Genomic DNA, 18,208 nt, shown 5'->3' with positions numbered 1-18,208 from the left:
TTCCGCAATGTAGTTAATCATTTTTGTTATGGATTTTTCAGTATTGAGTTCTGGGCGGAAACCAAACTGTGAAGGATTTATTAAATTATTGCTTTCTAAATATTCTGTTAGTTGAATCTTTACAATTTTTTCAAAAATCTTTGAAAAACAAGGCAGAAGGGCGATGGGGCGGTAGTTAGAGGGATCGTTGACATCGCCCTCTTTGAACAGAGGTTTAATCTCAGCCAACTTTAGCTTATCAGGAAAAACCCCCCTCTCAAGAGACTGATTCACTATTTGGCATAATGGATGTTCTATAAATTTAAAAACTCTTTTAATGACAAAAAGAGGAATTTCATCCCAACCTGAGGACTTAGTGTTACTGAGAGATGTAACAACTTTTCTTAACTCGTCAATTGAAACATTTCTAAATTTAAATGTTAATTTGGAACGTGGATGATTTTCGATTAGTAACTGAGTGGCTTTTAATTTATCTGTTGATTTGTTGGCATACTGAGAAACATTAATAAAAAAATTATTGAATTTATTTGCTACCAATACTGCACAATTTTGTATATCCCTTTCATGTTTGAATTTAATCTCAACTGGAGTATCAGATATTTGTTTATTAAGTCCTGTTTCATTTTTCACTACTACCCAAGATGCTTTACTTTTATTCTTAGATTTTTTAATAAAATCGTCATTAGCTTTCAGTTTTGCTAATGCAACTACTTTTTTAAAGACCTTTCTGTAGTTTTTGTAATAGATTAAAAACTGAGGGTTACGATTCCATTTTGATTCTTGGTGCAACCTATTTTTATTTTCTGCTGAAATTTTTATTCCTGTTTACGTGATAGTTTACGCCACACTACTAAATCTGTACAAATCCTTACATATTACACCCAACTAAAGGACTAAAAATCACTAGTCATAACCTTTAAGAGAGGTTATGTTTTTGGTTATAACCACTCATTGTCACCCAAATACAGTGTAATAAGCAAATTGGTGTCCGGTAAAACTCATTAAGGTACGGTTACACCAGAGCGAACAGGAGCGAACCGAGCGTTCACTGGTGTTCGCTGTAGTTCGCTAGCATTCGCGAACACCTGAGAATGGGAGTAGTCACACCAGAGTCAACACATACGAAGTGTCTTGATTGAAACGTCATTCGCTTGTGCTCCACCACCACAAGAACTGCATGGCAATAGGATCCCATAACACTGGCCTTGCTTTGTATTCTTCAATCAGCTCCAACATGTTCTCATCACTCCACTCAATATTTAAACAAAATAGGAATAATTAATTGTAGTACAACTAAAAAATCAACAACTTGTTGATAGCAGTAATCCAGACACCGGCAGGACCAGACTCACTCCGATCACTCAGATGTGGTCACACTGAAGCGAGCACCGAACTCGAGTGAACGCGAATTTCCTTTGATCGTTCGCGCTGAAACCGACAATGGAGCAGGTGCGAACGCGAATATGCGACTACCGAGCACTGCCAAACACGGCCGATTGGTGTTCGCTGCACCGGTCACACCGAAGTGAATTTCGCATTCGTTACTGCTCGTTCGCTCCTGTTCGCTCTGGTGTAACCGTACCTTTACAGTACAGTAGTACGCAATGAAACCCCATTTGATTAAGCTGGCGGCAAACAGCTGTTTTCTGGGCTAAATCCTTGTGCAGGAAGTTCGTCAAAATAGTGTGGCGTAAAAATTGTTTTCACATTTAGAAATAAATTGTTAACTTAGGCCGTGATGCTCGTCAAGCATGACGTCACGATAGAAGACGGCAATGATGTAGGTATTTATTTATTTATTTTCCAAGGAATGATTAAAACAAGCACCTGATCACAAACGGCAAACATTACGTCATTGCCGTCTTCTATCGTGACGTCATGCTTGACGAGCATTACGGCCTGTTTTTTTTAGTGTAGCCTTGGTTTTGCTAAAGTTTATATGATGAGTAAAAGTGTAAAAATGTTAAATTCCTGGGAATAATAAACAGTCTTTTATTGCAAGTATTCTTCTAACCTAAACTTATAAAAAAGTTCTTCCCAAAATCTTTGGGAAAAAATTCACAAATAGAGTTAAGTAATGTTCATGGGTTGTGGGTGGGGTGGTGGAGGGGGATTCTAAGTGGCGCTGATTCGGGTGTTCGCTTAACTCTGAAAAATTCTTAGAACCGGCCCTGTCTACGTTAAAAAATACATAACTTTTGTCTAAGACATTTTTAGAAAAAACTTGTTTTTTTACCCTTAATCCCCTATTAAAATCAATAATTTTGGGTTATTCATCTGTCAAAGATACTCGAAACAATAATAGAGAAAAACAAATAACAAAGATTACATAAATATATATGATGAATAGGATCAGCTGTTTATTGTAAACGCCTTAGTAATTGAGTAACAGCTGGTCTACACATTGCTTGAATTAATTTTTTTTTATCATTTGTTTTTACATTTGACCACTTTAATGTAAAAACAAATGATTTATTTTTAAAATAAAATGAAACTAAGTAATGTGTAGACCAGTTAGTTGTTACTCAATTACCATAGTGTTTACAATAAACAGCTGATCCTATTCATCATATGTCTTTATGTAATCTTTGTTATTGATTTTATCTATTATTGTTTCAAGTAACTTTGACAGATGAATAGACCAAAGTTATTGACTTTAATAGGGGATTAAGGGTAGAAAACAAGTTTTTTCTAAAAATTTTGTTGACAAAAGTTATGTATTTTTTAACGTAGAATCCGATTCTGTGATCAAAATTGGTAGTTTACATTTAAAAAAGTCCACTTCCGGTGTGATTTTGGATTTGAAATTATCACCATTTGGTAGACCAAAACCAATTTATCTAGTTCTGTATTATTTTTTGTTTGTAAGAAAACGTTTCCCTCATTTTTAAAGGGGTGTACGGGTGGTTTTGGACACCTGGTATCCTATTCTATGGCACTAAACTAAACTCCAGATAAATCTGACGACGTCCAATCGGTTTATGATTGGTCAGTTCAAAATCAATAGGCAAAACACATTTTCATGATTTCTTATTTTAGTATACTTCCGATTATCCAAGGTATATTTAACAAGAGGACTGATTTATTTGAATGTGACATATTGGGTGTTCTTGTTTGAGAACATGACAAATACACAATAATACAAGCTTCAGTTGTATGAATATGCATTTTTTCTGCGTTTATTTTGTGTCATTTAATGACATCAATCCAAGAGAATATCAGAATTTTATAACTTTTATAAAATATATTCAGGTATCTAACGAAAACCTCAAGTTCAGGTTATTACAAACATATTTATCAGCTTAACAAAAACTGTAGTCCAATTTTGTATTCTACAGTAATAAAACCTTAATTTATTACACAGTTCATGCTTTTTAAGTGAGCATTAAATAGCTATTTACATTACAAGTGTAGTAAGAGACTTTTTACATCACGCATGTGAATGTTGTGCTACGAGCGTAAGCGAGTTGCATAATTCACCGAAGTGATGTAAACACGCTCTTGCGTAACGTGTAACGTACAAGATTTTACCTACCCAACAATATACAGGAGGTTACGAGCAATATGCTTCATTATCCATTTCACTCATCTTCTAACAGTAACGTTCATTTACAAACAAAAGCTAGGTTAGGAAAATTCTTCAAAGTATAACAATAAAATTCAAGCACACAGCTGATTTCAAACGTTGAACGTCGTTGGCTCCATAGAGGTATATTTTTTAAGTTATCCACTCAATGTTATTTAAATGGGTTTCATTACCCCACCGAGTGAGTGTTTTTCAACTTTACATCACTCGAGAAGTAACGAAGTCGTATACATCACGCTTGGGATAGGGAAGTTTAACATGACGGGTTAGGTAAATAAACAAAAACAGAAAAAAATTACAAACTATATTAGGCCAATTGAAATGTTTACAGGTCCTGGCTTCACTGATGTTATTATTCAGTTAGTAACATAACAAAGAACAATTTCAAACAGAGGAAAATTAGTTTGAGACAAGGATGTGCAAAGCTATGACGAGAAAAGTTTCAAACATACTCGTTGGATAGTTAGTAATTTAATTCAAGGTAAAACTAATTTGATTTTAACACCATTATTCACACATTACTATTACACAGTTATTTGGACGAGGGGGGATATTTCAACACCCATTAGAGACTGACCTGACCTAACCATCCTGGCCAGAACTTTAGTATTTTTTCCTGCAATTTATTATGTATTTAAACTTTGAACAATCACTATATTTAAAAAAATTATAACCCAAGTTTAGAAAAACTGCTAAAACTTGATCCATCTACCAATCTGAAATGTAGGTTATCAACTGAAAAAATCATGGAGAGAATTGTTTACAATAGCGGCTAATACAAGTAAACTCAATATAATGAATGTACCTATTACTATCAGAACATTGTGAATTTAACCTCTAACAAATAGTATGTCTTTCCCTCGATACGTGACACTATTGTACACAGTGGAATGTTGTATTTTGTTGGTATAAAATGGAAATTGTGAAATTATGGCTATTTGTACAGTATTACAGCGTTTTTTTTTTGTTTTTTTTTTTGTTTTTTTTTTTGGGTTTGTCATCTATTATTAGCATGTTGGATTAACCATGGTTTTCATAATACGTGGTCTTCTTTCCCCATATTACCCAGGATAATTGAGGTTCTACTTTACAATTTAGTAGAATAGATGCTACTTAACTGTGTTTTAATGAGGTCAAAACTTTACTTATGTAAACCGACTTGGTGAAATACCAGCAAACCTAACCTCAATATAAAAAACCTAACAAAATCAACAAAATTCTCGCTACAATGAATGAATCCCCTATGTTCCATCCCTTATGATTCATTATATCAAGGTTAGACTGTATAGATATGAATAGCATTTTTTCAACCCTCATTAAATTTTAAGTATTCATGATTTAAAAGATTTTTGTGCAGATCTACATTGTAATTAGGGGTCTGCGGTACAGAAAATTTAGGATTTAATTTAAATTCGGCACGGTTTGGTACAGTACCAGGGTGCCCAGCGTCCCTTCAAAATAAGATTCAAGGACAATTCCAGGGTTTTCAGGTTTAAAATTTCCAGGACAAAACTTGCCACTTAAAATAAACATAACTTACTTATTTTTACCAACTAGGACATTAAACATAAAATAGGAACAAGGGTATATAATTAAACAACATACATAATAATACTGCTAATGAATTGATTTTTAAAATTCCTTTGATAACCCATTCAAACAACTCTTGCTTACATCGCCTCTGCTCACATTGTGTGAAACTGACAACTACGTAAATCCATTCCCATAATCCCATTGCGCAATTGGGTTTGTCTCATTAGTTTGTTTTACTGTTTGACTTGTGAAAAACGTTTTTTTGACTACGATAGTGAATTGAAAGCAATTTATTATAATAGGCTGTACCGAACCAATATTGGCCGATAGTGGTATTTAGGCCAGGACCACACCGTACCGACTTTTTCGGTGCACCACAGACCACTAATTGTAATCCATTGATGTTTTAGTCAATAGCATCATTAAATGTAATTCCCTGCCAGGCGTTTCATCCTCACTCTTAAGTCACATCCTCATTGGTTGAAACGGCTGGCACACTGAATTACATCAACCCCGAAAAACATTGCTAAATCATGATACTCGCAAAAGCCTATGTAAAATTGTAAAATCTACCTTGGACTTTGAGCGGCCGATGTAGCTGAGGCTGGAGGAGTGGGAAATGAAGAGCTGGGCCTCGTAAGCGCTCTCTCGCAAGTTGTAAGCTGTGATGTTGACAGCCACTTCCGCATGTTGGCCAAGCATCAACTCCCATGATGACTTGGACTCTCCTGTAACCATGTGTGTGAGTGAGAATACAAGTTCACGATGGGGCCGCGACCGCTGGCCAGGTTCACAATGGCGCCGCAAATGTGGGATATGTTGACAAAGTGCCGTGACCACAAGACAATGGTTGCGCGAATGCAGGCCACTCTACACAGTTTTTAAAATGCAGTGATAGTCTGTTTATATACCTGTTTGTGGTTAGCTATGGGCATTTTATAATGAGATAGTTATTTTACAATTAAATTGCACTAAATATAAAATCTTTGGTTAAAGCTTTTTGTAATTTTCCGTATTTTTACCCAATGTTGGTTTTTGTAGATATGTGCCAGATAGGCAGAAAATTGAATTTGTTTGTCATTTTTGTTGTGGGTATCTCCAATGATGTTTAATCAAGATTTGTTAATAAAGCCTTTTTTGCACAAAGAAAATTTCCTTCTCCCGTCCCCAAAATTGGGAAGTGAGGAAAAATCCTGTCCCTTCCCGAACCCAAAATTTAATCCCGTCAATCCCTAGCCTTGGCTTTGTTTTCACAATTGATGAATAAATTAGTGAAGTACTGCGCACCGGACACACGACTTTTAATTTGCTCAAATATTTGAGTGCTATTATTTCAAATCTGTCACTTACTTCTCATTAGGTTCATCTAAGAAAATGATCCTCATTCGCCGATTGGCTTTTTACACACCAGCCCAAATGATCCTGACATATAATACTAAAATACTTAAATCACCTACACCTACCATAGGGCTTATATGAGAAGAACTGTCTCTGTTTGCAGATCTCATTGATTAATTTACGTAATGCTAAGCCCTCACCAGTGGTAGGCAGCAACAGCTCAGCTTCTATGAACAGCTGACTCTCACAGACGTTGTTGTCTCCGCAGTCCTTCAGGAAGTGCACATTAAACACTTGGTCTGCCTCCTGTTGGTTCAGTATTGGCAGGTGGTCAATGGACGGTAGAGGCTCTCCTTCCCTCGGCATCTGCGGCTCCTTCTGTTCCAGCGAATAGCTGCGTTTGAATGCTATCGGAGACTGGATGTCTCGAGTGTTCTCCTGAAATTGTGTTAATGCATTAAATAAAAATACTCAAGTAAAAATAAAAGCATAAAACAAGTGTACTAAGTGGCTTTTGTCCCAAACACTAGAGTTTATCATACAACATATCATAGTTACATGTATGTGATTTATTCTGTCGATTACAAATAAAATAAAATTAAAAAACACACATAAGAGAGGGGTTTTTTAAGTAAGGGTTGTTTTTGCATATAGCCCCGTAGTTTATGTGTACGCCAAAACAAAGCTCATCACCAATTATTGTCATCATTTGCAGCTCTGTATCTGAAGAGTTTGCTTCGCTGTGTGTTTTGTTTTACAATGTTTTAAATAAATGAATCTCCTGCAGGGTACTTGGGGTAACTTTATATTTTTACAATGAGTTGAATTGAATTGAGTAAAATAAATTCAATTGTTCAAGTTAATATGAAAGGTAGGGCCTACATCCCACAGCCCATGTTACCTTGATGTACACAGTGTGTGCCTGGCAGTGACGCAGTCTCCCAGTCCTATCGTCAAGTGTTAACAACACACCCAGCCTCATGGTAGAGGCTCGCGCATCAGGGTCCTCCGGGTTATTGAGCCACACCCGGGGAAACTTGCGGTTGTGGTCGGCCTCCACCTTGTACATAAGCTCTACCTCTCCACTCACCGGCCGCCCTTCCACCATCACCTGCGACTCCAGCTCCACACACGATTCAAACGAGAAACTGCAAACAGAAGTCAGGTTATCCACCAACAATTAACCATAAAATAATGGTTCTTGAATGGTTATATGATTAAAAAGTTTAATGTACAGTGGACCCCTTAAACGACCCTGGATCAACCATTGCTCTAATTACCTGCCTTTGCCTGGAGGAAATAAAGATCAATTTATCTGCCAGGAATTTAAATATTTCCCTGTTAGTAACGTTAAAATATTCTAAATTTTGTTTACGGTGCAAGTCCTGTTGTTTCTTGTACTGGTGTGGACTCTCTCCCATTCAGGTAAGCCAGCCGTTCTATATGGACCAGATGTAGCCTTTTTTTATTGTGGAAGGTTATCACTCACTTCATTCTTATTTTGTTAGCTTGTTACTTTTCTGAATTGTATTACATTTGCATCTTGTTAGTTCCTTTAAATTGTATCTCTATCAATCATCTATGTATTGGCGTCAGCCGTTGAAATGATAAATAAATAAAATAAATAAATTTTATATCTTAAATTTATTGCATGTTTTAACATATTAGATCATCAAAGTGGATGTGGTAGATGTGGCTTGGCTCAGTAAGGACTCAGTAGGAGCATTTAATTAGATCCAATAATAAATTCTAACTTGTAGATGTAGCACGCACAAGTGATCTTAGAATATAATTGAGCCTCCAAACTAAACTATCCTCATGAGCCCATTACCCCTACAAAAGCATTTTTTTTAGTTCTATATTTTATTATTGTAGCTATTACAGGGTAATTTAACATTTAAATAACAATATACAACTAGGGCCTAATCTTATTACGAACTTAAAAACATGTAAAGTAGTTGATGGAACCGTCGGACCGAAGAACCAACAATTTCCCAAAGGTTCTCGATCATGGTTGTTTCCCCAAGAACTGTCGGAACCAAGAACCGTCTTTTGGAACCGACACATAACTAATAAATAAATAATTAATGAATCAGTACCAGTAATCAATAATTCACTAGGTCTATCACTGACCAAGTATATTCAGAGTCTGGGTCCATAGTACAGCCGTGTGAGTTGGGGTCAATCTTGGTGATGTCGTCCACTGGCTCCACCTTAGTGCGTAGGTCAACAATGGGTCTCGCCCTCACTAGGACTACGCTGTCACTCTCGTAAGCTCCCATCAGCAGGTCAGGGTATCCGTTGGTGTCCAGGTCCATACCACCAGACAGGGAGTGGCCCAGTGTAGTCACACCTTGGAAACTTTCTCCACGGATTACCTAGATAGTCAAATCAAATCAATTAGTCCACACATCCAACACAAGGTGTCTTCAGCCCCTGACATACAAAAATTGGGGTTTTGTGGATTTTCTGAGAATTTACTAAGCAATTTGCACAGATATTCTGTTTACCTATATCACATTAAATTGTATTCATATACTGTATTTACATATTTAATAGTGTACATGCTGTTCACAATAAAAATAAACTGGCAAACAGCTCAAATATCAGTTCTCAAAACCTTTACATACAATAAGGGTTTTCTCTTTAACAGCCGTTCTTCCAACTTATTTACCCGCTTTTACGATGCTTATGATCTATTGGAGGGATAAATAGTAACTAAAATTGTAATTTTTTAAAATGCTTTGCCCCCTAGCATTTGGTTTGTTTCTAAAGTTTGCTTTCAATGATCCAGTGATGCTGACCAACTTTCTGGGTTTTAAATGTGAATTGTGATTTTTCAGCTGATCCTTCAGTTGAATGTTTAACCAGTGTGATTGTAAGCAAGAGGTGAAACAGTTAATAAAAAAAAACTGATTATTAATAGGCTACTTCTATTGATAGTTCTATTGATGTTTCAGTGAACTACGTTCACTCTCGGGGTAACGCAGCACAATCACCGCTTTTTTGTGCTTCGTCAGACTGAAATATTTGAATGCCAATTGCGTTAGCTGATTCTGTGATTCGGTGGCCTGGGTCATTGGCGAGAGCCTGTTTGATGTACATGCCGCTGTGAACGTGTTCACAAACCCAATCTTTGAAAGATAAATGGGTATTGTATTATTCATCTTGCCTTTGAAACAAGTTTTGAACACTATTGCACACAGAATGATTGATTACCGATTGATTATGATGTCTAAAAGATTACCTGTGATGGTTCCAAGATCAGGCCATCTTTAGACCCGAGGTGAATGTAGACAGTTCCACTGCCTTCGTAAGGAGCACCAATCGCAACATCTTCAAACCCATCCTTGTTGAGGTCACCTAGGTTAGCTATAGCAAATCCGAATCTGCAAACAAATTATTCTTAGACAAACTAATCTATATATTTAATACACAGTTGTAACACTGTTTTCTCAGTAAATACTGGACCGATCTACAAGATTTATGTCTCAAATTAAAGGGGATAGTGTGTAGATTTGCCGAACTTCCTTAGAATTTACGTTTTTTCTAAGGACTACGACCTACAGCCCTTTAAAGTTCGAGTCGATACAATTCTTAGTGAAGAATATAATACACAGTTTATAAATTATTTGTCAGCTGTTTAATGTTTGTCAGACATTTGTTATTATTTTTATAACCTCACTTTCAGTATGCAATTATTAAACTTGGAGTTTCTGTTTATAAACAAACGATTTTGATCAAGGAAAGTGTATTTGTTAACTTATTTTTGAAATGTTTTAGTTTTCCTGCAAAGTGATCTGAAGGAAAGTGGTAATTGAGTTTAAGTTTGAGTATGGAATGTGAAATAATACCCATAGTAGGGAACTGAAACTTATTGTTTTGGTCAATTTTAATTTATTCTCTACGGCCACCAGAATAATCATGGGGAAATCCGCTTGCAAGCTGTACATATAACTGCTAATGAGTGGGAAAAATACAAACATTTTATAATAGGTGACGAATCTTACTCAAGATCAGTTTTAGACGTTCAGTGGTACCAAACTTTACCTTCTCGAGATGGCGAGTACGCTGGGATATTTGGAACTACAATATATCAGTGATTTTTTTTCAAGTACAGAGGGAAGTTGCTTGAGAAACTGTGACTTACCATTCGGTTCTGGCGAAGAAGTATGTGACTTGATGTTTAATGGCAATGTTGACTCGGGTCATTATAGCGTTATAAAACTGAATCATTAACCCCAGGGTGTGAAAAGTACAAAAAGAAATATAAAAGGTAATCAATCATTAACCGGGCGTAAAGAGACATACCGAACGAAAAAAAAAATCTATAGAACCATCAAACTAAAAAGGTAAAGAGCAGTGTTGGTGTTAAATGTGCTCTGGAAGTCCCTACAAAAAATACCAACTCTTTTGAATTGGGGTCGTTAGATTGGATTTGTCACTACTTCAAATCTATGAATTTCGAGTCAGAACAGACTAACTGGGACACAAAAATGTTTTAGTTTTCCTGCAAAGTGATCTGAAGGAAACTGGTAGTTGAGTTTAAGTTTGAGTATGGAATGTGAAATAATACCCATAGTAGGGGACGGAAACTTATTGTTTTGATCAATATAATTTATTCTCTATAGCCACCAGAACAATCATAGGGAAATCCGCTTGCAAGTTGTACAGATAATTGCTAATGATTGGTAAACATACAAACATTTTTTCGTAAGTGATAAATCTTACTCAAGATCAGTGTTCGACGTCCAAATTTTACCTTCTCGAGATGGCGAGTACGCTGGGATATTTTGAACTACAATTTATCAGTGAACTATAAAGTGTTGGTACCCTAACTATATTTTTTCGAGAAGGTCTACACAGGGAAGTTGCTTGAGAAACTGTGACTTACGATTTCGGTTCTGGCGAAGAAGTATCTGACTTGATGTTTAATGGCAATGTTGACTCGGGTCATTATAGCGTTATAAAACTTTATCATTAACCCCAGGATGTGAAAAGTACAAAAAGAAAAAGAAAAGGTAATCATTAACCGGGCGTAAAGAGACATACAGAAAAAAAAAAAAAAAAAGAAAAAAAACATGTAGAGAACCATCGAACTAAAAAGGTAAAGAGCAGTGATGGTGTTAAATGTGAGTTTATGGAAAATCTTATCAACAGCGACTATAAAATAGTATTAAGGGTCAAAAGAGGCAAAAACTATTTGAGTAAAATAAAAAAGACCTTTAATTTGATGTGCATATTGACCTATGCTTCCATTTAAGATTTTCTTCCGATTCCTTTGTGGGCCGTCCCACTGAAGAATTATTGGATCACTGAATATGTGTTAAAATAGAGTTCTATGCCCTGTAACTTTGTACCAAGTATTTTAGCTCTATCTGCATTATTTTTTAAAATATTTAACCGTTCCGGGACTTTTATACCACACGCTATAATACAAATTGCGTATTAAATAAGTATAGAATCTGCATTTGAAATGGCCAGTTCTAAGTCTCACTTGAATCAACATCTTTCTGGTAGTGGTAGTCTACATAGTTTTAAAATTCACGACTCCTTTTCCATCAAATTGGACCTTTAATACCCTCTAACATTGAACAAAGTATGCCCAACTTTATATATATACGACGTAAACACCGCTTTTACTCACAGTATGGGTCAAAGATTCGTGAAATGCGACCAACTGCTGATGCGTGATTTACATGTAGGCTAAGTGACTATCTTTATTCCATACAACAAATGTAATGAAAAAAACATACAAATATAGGAATATACTTGAGCAAATTATCTAAATAGCATAAATAGCTGCTTATTAGGTTATCAGCATTGCCCAGTTCGTATACTATTTATTTTTCAAATGAAACTCGAATTAATATGAAACATTCATTTGGTTAAAAGAATGTATCGGTTTGATTTACATAAAATAGTTTATACAGGCAAGCTATCAGTTCTATTTCATGTAAAAAATTAAACAACCCCTAAATAAAATACAAAGATAAACAGTATTTGTTAATTATTATTTCTTTTATTGCTGACAATATTCCCGTGGCGGAGCAAGGGCAGTTAACTAGTATAATTTATCTTATAGTTAATGACATAACAATGATTATATAAACTAGATTTTTTCCATAAAAACATTTCCAGTGTTTAAAGAAATCAGGTTTTTTTCAATACCACAATAGTTTTTTACATTAGATTTATTAATAGGACATAAATATCGCAAAACCCCTTCTTTCTACAGTCCTGTCTGTCACTTGATTATCCAAAATTAACTTCTCATGTCACGTAAAGAATGAGTCATATTTTTTTTTGTTTTTAATTGTTTCAGTCAATTCAGACATTGTTTACGCTTATAAAATCAAGTTACAAATGTAGAACCAATCTACAAATCTTGACTACAAATCTTGACTGAAAAAATTGCAGAGATATAAAAAAAATACTTTTAAATTAATAGAACACATGTTTCCAGTATGAGAATTAGTTTCCAACCAAAAGAGTGGCTTTATTTTTGAGTGCTTAATTTCCAAACTGTAATGATTAAATTTACTCTTGATATTTGAAGTTTTGTTACTGGTCCCTTAGTGTAGAACTATCCAAGTTCCACAAACATCAATTACCTTGACTCTGTCTTCCCAGTCAGCTTGAGAGGTTGGGTACAGTTGAGACAATGGTCAACATTCATATAAATATAGACAGCTCCACCGAGCTCTCTGGTGAAGTAGAAAGGGGCTCCAACCAGTAGATCAGGAAGTCTGCAAGGAGAATAGGACAAATATAAATCTGTAACGAATAATCTACAATAATTAGTATCACTCAATGATCTACAAACTCACTCAATGAAATGGAGACCCAGGTATTTTTAAGCTGGGAATAAATTATAATGAGTTATAGTGACATGTACTAGCATTTCTACAGTTAAGAGCGAGGCATGATTACCATTTGTGCCACCATGGGTAAAGGCAACACTATTTCAATTTTTTTGACAGACATTGACAGACTAAGGCTGGCAGACAAGGCTATAGTTATTTGTGCAACTAGTGAGCAAAGTAAGCAATTGCCTCACTCGAGAGAAATCCTTACTCACAAGCCGTAGGAGAGTGAGGAATGGATTCTCGAGTGAGGGGATTGCACTTTGCACATTTTATTTTTCCTACAGTAACCATAAAACAAATAATTGAGAAACGTGCCTTCACGTTGCAAATCTGGAGTGAGACAAAGTAATTGATGAGCGAATTGGCCACTTTGCTTTCTCAAATCAGTGAGAGAACATGTACATTTTTAGGTAACTTGTTAGGTGACAAACCTCCTATCTATGTACATTGTACTCCAAAAGATGTTATGAGTTAATAAATAATTTGAATTTGAATTTGAACTGTAGGAAAAGAAAATTGTGCAGATATTTTACTGTAAGTTACATTTTAAGGAGTTTTGATAGAATGTGAACACCAAACTAGGATCCATCCACCCTTGATTTTCATTGCTGTGGACAGTTCATATAAATTTTACTGCAAAAACTTTCCAAAGGCATTTCCATGATTAACGTGGTTGACAGGTCTTGAAATATGTATATATTTTTTAATACAATGGTACATTCTTATCTCAGTTTACTATAACTATGATTGTGGTATAACTTTTTAATGTATAAGCCTAGGCCTAAACATTAATTAGTCCAGTCAATGAATGATCCAAAAGTAGGTGTAGAGTGCGTGAGTAGGTAACTAAGCGATTCCTTCAGAAACTTGTTCAGGGGGCTTAGGGTGTTAACATACCAAAAGTCCTGACTCCTAGGTGGTGAGCCAGGGGGTGGAGGGGGGAAAAAGGGGGGGAAAGGTACGCATTTTGGGTTTTTTGATTATATCTCGAAAACTATCAACTTTTTGTATACTATAGTAAATTATAAAATTGAAGAAGATTAAATTTTCTACAAGAAAAGTATATAATGTGTTTATTTTGGTTCAACAGATTACGAGTTATAACTTATTTAATTGATATCTTATTAAAATACTCCTTCCATAAGAAATACATGTAAATTAGTATGCGAAATGGGGCGAATCCTATCCGCCCAAAGGAAATATAACTGATATTCTGGAAATCTTGACAAAATTTCCAGTAATATGACACTTTAATCATGAAATTTTGTCAAAAATTAAAGCCAGGGTGAGCGTTTAAAAATGGGATGATTTAAGGTTTTTTTATATTTCCAATAAAAAAAACGCCAAAACTCGACATTTTGTTACCTTGCCCTCGCCTTAATTTTGGATCAATGAAGGCAAGTGAGCGCAGCGAACGAGCTCCAACCTAAAGGTGAGTGAGCGTAGCGAACGAGCTCCAACCCAAAGGTGAGTGAGCGTAGCGAACGAACTTCAACCAGGACGTGATTGAGCGATGCGAACGAGATCATCTTGAAAATTAAACGTAACGGTACTTTCTTTCCATCGGTCTGTCTTAGGGGAAACCTATAACTTAGGCGATACGAAGTTCGTCGGGTCAGCTAGTTTTAAAATATAATTAATTTATTAATTTAATAAATTTATTAAATTATTATTATATTAAATTAATTTATTTTTTAATTTATTTTAGAACCCACAGTAGACCATTACTGTATTTAGAAAATCAAGTATTTGAAGTCTACAAGCAATGTATATTTCATAAGGTTTAGTTTTTTTTTTTTTTTTTTTGTAGTTTTAAGTTGAGACACAAATTAATATGTGCTTAATAATAATACGGGAAACCAAGGCAGTGTTTCACAATAAGTTTGAACAAGCGTAAATCATACTACACAATTAAAATTTAAAATCGATGTATAAAAACTATGTATTTATAATGAAGTAGGATGATTACGATGTGAAGATTCATCTGAAACCTCCGTTGAAAGGTATATTTTGTGACAACACCATGCATGAACACTTTTGTAACGGCAATAAAGCATTCTTATTCTTCAATTGACTCACTTGTCTCCATTGACATCAGCTGTAGCTACCTCGTAGCCAAAGCTGGATGCGAACTGTTCCCCGCTGATGATCTGTCGCACGTTCATGAGTGTCTGGATGGTGGAAGACTTCTTGGTGTACAATACAACCTCGCCAGTGCCTTTAGACCTGGGTGCTCCAGCCGCATACACCATCTCATCATCAGATAGGAAGTGGCCGGCCGTCACTGACATCCCTACCAACACAGTACTTGTCATTTACTTTTGATACTTAAGTGGACAGCCTATGGACCAGCTGTAGAAAATGTTTCACTCAAATAAGGTTGGATTGGATTAGATATGTATGAGGGTGACACACCTGAAAGATATAAATCTACAAATTGAATCCCTTTAAAAATGTTCCCAGTTTGAGGCGACACTGACAAATCTTTATTTTGAGCAGGCAGTTTCAGCTAGCGTGTCCTAGGGCTTTGCAGGATTGCTGTGCGTGTTTAGTAATTTTTGTTTTTTTACTTTTTCACCAAAGAACCTACATATATTTTCAGGTACGAAGGTTTATATTAGATCAAACTATATCTTCAAACAATTCCTTTATTTTATAACATGTTAGTCAGATTAAGTGTCATAAAGAACCATGTATTGTGAAAGGAATTTTCCTATTTTACATTTAAATTATTTTCTAACAATCCTACTAGTGTCTCACCTAGGTAGCTGTACTTGTCTACAGGTGCATCATTTTCCAGGACAGGGCCGTAATAGAAGTTTTTGTCCCTATTGAGGTAGTCTTCGGACACATTGAAGACAAACACAGTTCCCCGCCAAGTGTAGGGTCCCGGGGTGCCGATGAGGGCCGAGTCATCCGACAAAAGCAGCCCACTGGTGCCTGCCTGGCAGTAGCCATACTGCTCATGAGCTCTGGGGCACACAATTCAACTGTTACAACTCTTCCAATTCGACATCAGATAATTAGTTTTTATCAAACATCAATTTTCCGAGTCAGTGAGTTGAGTGTATATTTTAAGCTGAATATAAATGCAAGATGAGTGAAGAATGGAGTAAGATTGTCTGCGTAGATTTGTTACTGACTGAGAGCAGCTGTTTCATGAATTAGGATCATTTATTAGGAGTGCAATGATCAAGGACAGATGGGCCCAGTTTCAAACCATCAAAAAGCTACTGACTTTTCTCAGGATCCATCCAGCAACCTTTTGACTACTAGGGACCACTATAACCACTCAGCTACTCAGATACTATTCAGCCGGATTAGCACACAAATATGATGCTTTGACCAAGTATTGTTAAAAAATATTACAACTATTACTTACAATTTTATTTCAAGCATCAGTAAACTGTTATGAAAACTCTTCAAATTTTGCACAATATATACAATATGTAAAAGGATTTTGCAAGACTATCAAAGTCAAGAACGCTGTAGAAGACCTTTTCTATCAAAATGGACTCCACCGTCTGGGATCATTGAAGTGAAAGTTATATTTTTTTGAATGTGGTTAAGGTTAATTTTAATGTGGTTGATGTCTGATGGTAAATTGAAAGCCACAGAGGTGTTGAAAGACTTACAATTGGACAGGTCTGCCTTTGCAAGGCTCCCAGCTTTCATCAAAGTCCAGTCTCTGTGTGAGCGTGTAGCACAGTCCCTGGCCATATTGGAAGTCTTCACCCTTGCGTATGTAGCGGTGGGCACACACCTGCAACGACCACACAAACACTTTACAGGGTGTCTACCAGATTTCTCAAATGTGATTCCCGACTTTTCATTACCATTTAAAACAAAAATCCCGACCAAAAACGCGGTCCATTCTCCATGTTACTACACCTTTTTCCGTCCCATGGTCACCATCGTCAAAATGTCCTGTGGTCACGGCACCGTTGTCAACATGTCCTGCGGTCATGACACATAATTCTAAAACACACATTATGCAATTCCAAACACCACAAAATAAACAAAAAATAGTTTTTGGATTACCGTATGCAAATGATATTTTAGCGTTTGTCATACAAACAGTATTTTTAGGCTTAAATATTGATAAAAATTTGACATGAAAAACTAAAATTGAAAATAAAAGTTAACAAATTAAATTACATACAGTTTGTTTCCAGATGTATGTGTTAAGAAACATAATTGATTATAAAACAAAGCTTATAGTTTGTTTATTATGCCATATTGTTTTCCATTATGCAATATGGTATTGAGTTATGGGGCTCAACATCATATGCCTCAACTATTTTTACGATACAAAAGAAAGTTCTTAAGAATTTTATCATTCACGAACAAAAATATCATGTAAAAAGCTTTATGAAACATATGAAATTTTAACAATGCCTTCACTATATATATAGCCTACAAAATTCTGGTATACTTCAAGAGTAATCCGCAATCATTTATAAACAAATAATTTATTCATCAATACCCAACACGTTCAAAAAATAATTTGCAGTATTCAAGACATCGGCTATGTCTTTACAAAAGATCACCGTACTTGAGGCTTTACAACGGTCTACCTGCTTATTTTAAAGGTATCAATAATATTGTAAAGTTTAAGAAAGAATTCAAAACATTCCTTATATAAAATAAATACTATACAATAGAAGAGTATTTAAATAACCGTTTTTAAAAAGTGAGTTTTAATTTTTGATCTTGTTAGCTAAGAAATGGCTATGTCAGCTGTTTCACCAGCTTTGCTGGAAATTTGAAATGTTTTATGACAATAAAGTGATATTATTAGCATTATTATTAACATGTCCCGCGGTCACGACACCATCGTCAACATGTCCCGTGGTTACAGCACTTTCGACAACATTACGCA

At 35.5% G+C, this 18,208-nt stretch overlaps 1 protein-coding gene across 3 annotated transcripts in view; it reads right to left on the bottom strand.

Annotated features, from left to right (window-relative positions):
• LOC129002228 (integrin alpha-PS1-like) overlaps window positions 1–18,208 on the bottom strand; it is a 51,563-nt gene that overhangs the window by 15,381 nt on the left and 17,974 nt on the right. For 2 of the 3 annotated variants that reach the window (XM_054429877.1, XM_054429878.1), the window contains 10 exons: window positions 16,962–17,089; window positions 16,087–16,298; window positions 15,406–15,619; window positions 13,072–13,206; window positions 9,705–9,846; window positions 8,591–8,835; window positions 7,359–7,605; window positions 6,658–6,895; window positions 5,693–5,847; window positions 4,164–4,202 (listed from right to left, as the gene is read on the bottom strand). In XM_054429877.1, the coding sequence (XP_054285852.1) occupies window positions 4,164–4,202; window positions 5,693–5,847; window positions 6,658–6,895; window positions 7,359–7,605; window positions 8,591–8,835; window positions 9,705–9,846; window positions 13,072–13,206; window positions 15,406–15,619; window positions 16,087–16,298; window positions 16,962–17,089 (1,755 nt within the window). The remainder of the gene's footprint in view (window positions 1–4,163; window positions 4,203–5,692; window positions 5,848–6,657; window positions 6,896–7,358; window positions 7,606–8,590; window positions 8,836–9,704; window positions 9,847–13,071; window positions 13,207–15,405; window positions 15,620–16,086; window positions 16,299–16,961; window positions 17,090–18,208) is intronic. The other variant, XM_054429879.1, reaches the window with a different exon arrangement.

Source organism: Macrosteles quadrilineatus, unplaced genomic scaffold, assembly GCF_028750875.1.
Source record: "Macrosteles quadrilineatus isolate MER2022 unplaced genomic scaffold, UCM_ALF_1.0 Scaffold_9__3_contigs__length_116548681, whole genome shotgun sequence".
NCBI lineage: Eukaryota > Metazoa > Arthropoda > Insecta > Hemiptera > Cicadellidae > Macrosteles > Macrosteles quadrilineatus.
The sequence above is the reverse complement of the archived record's forward strand: the minus strand, read 5'-3'. Positions and strand labels throughout refer to the sequence as shown.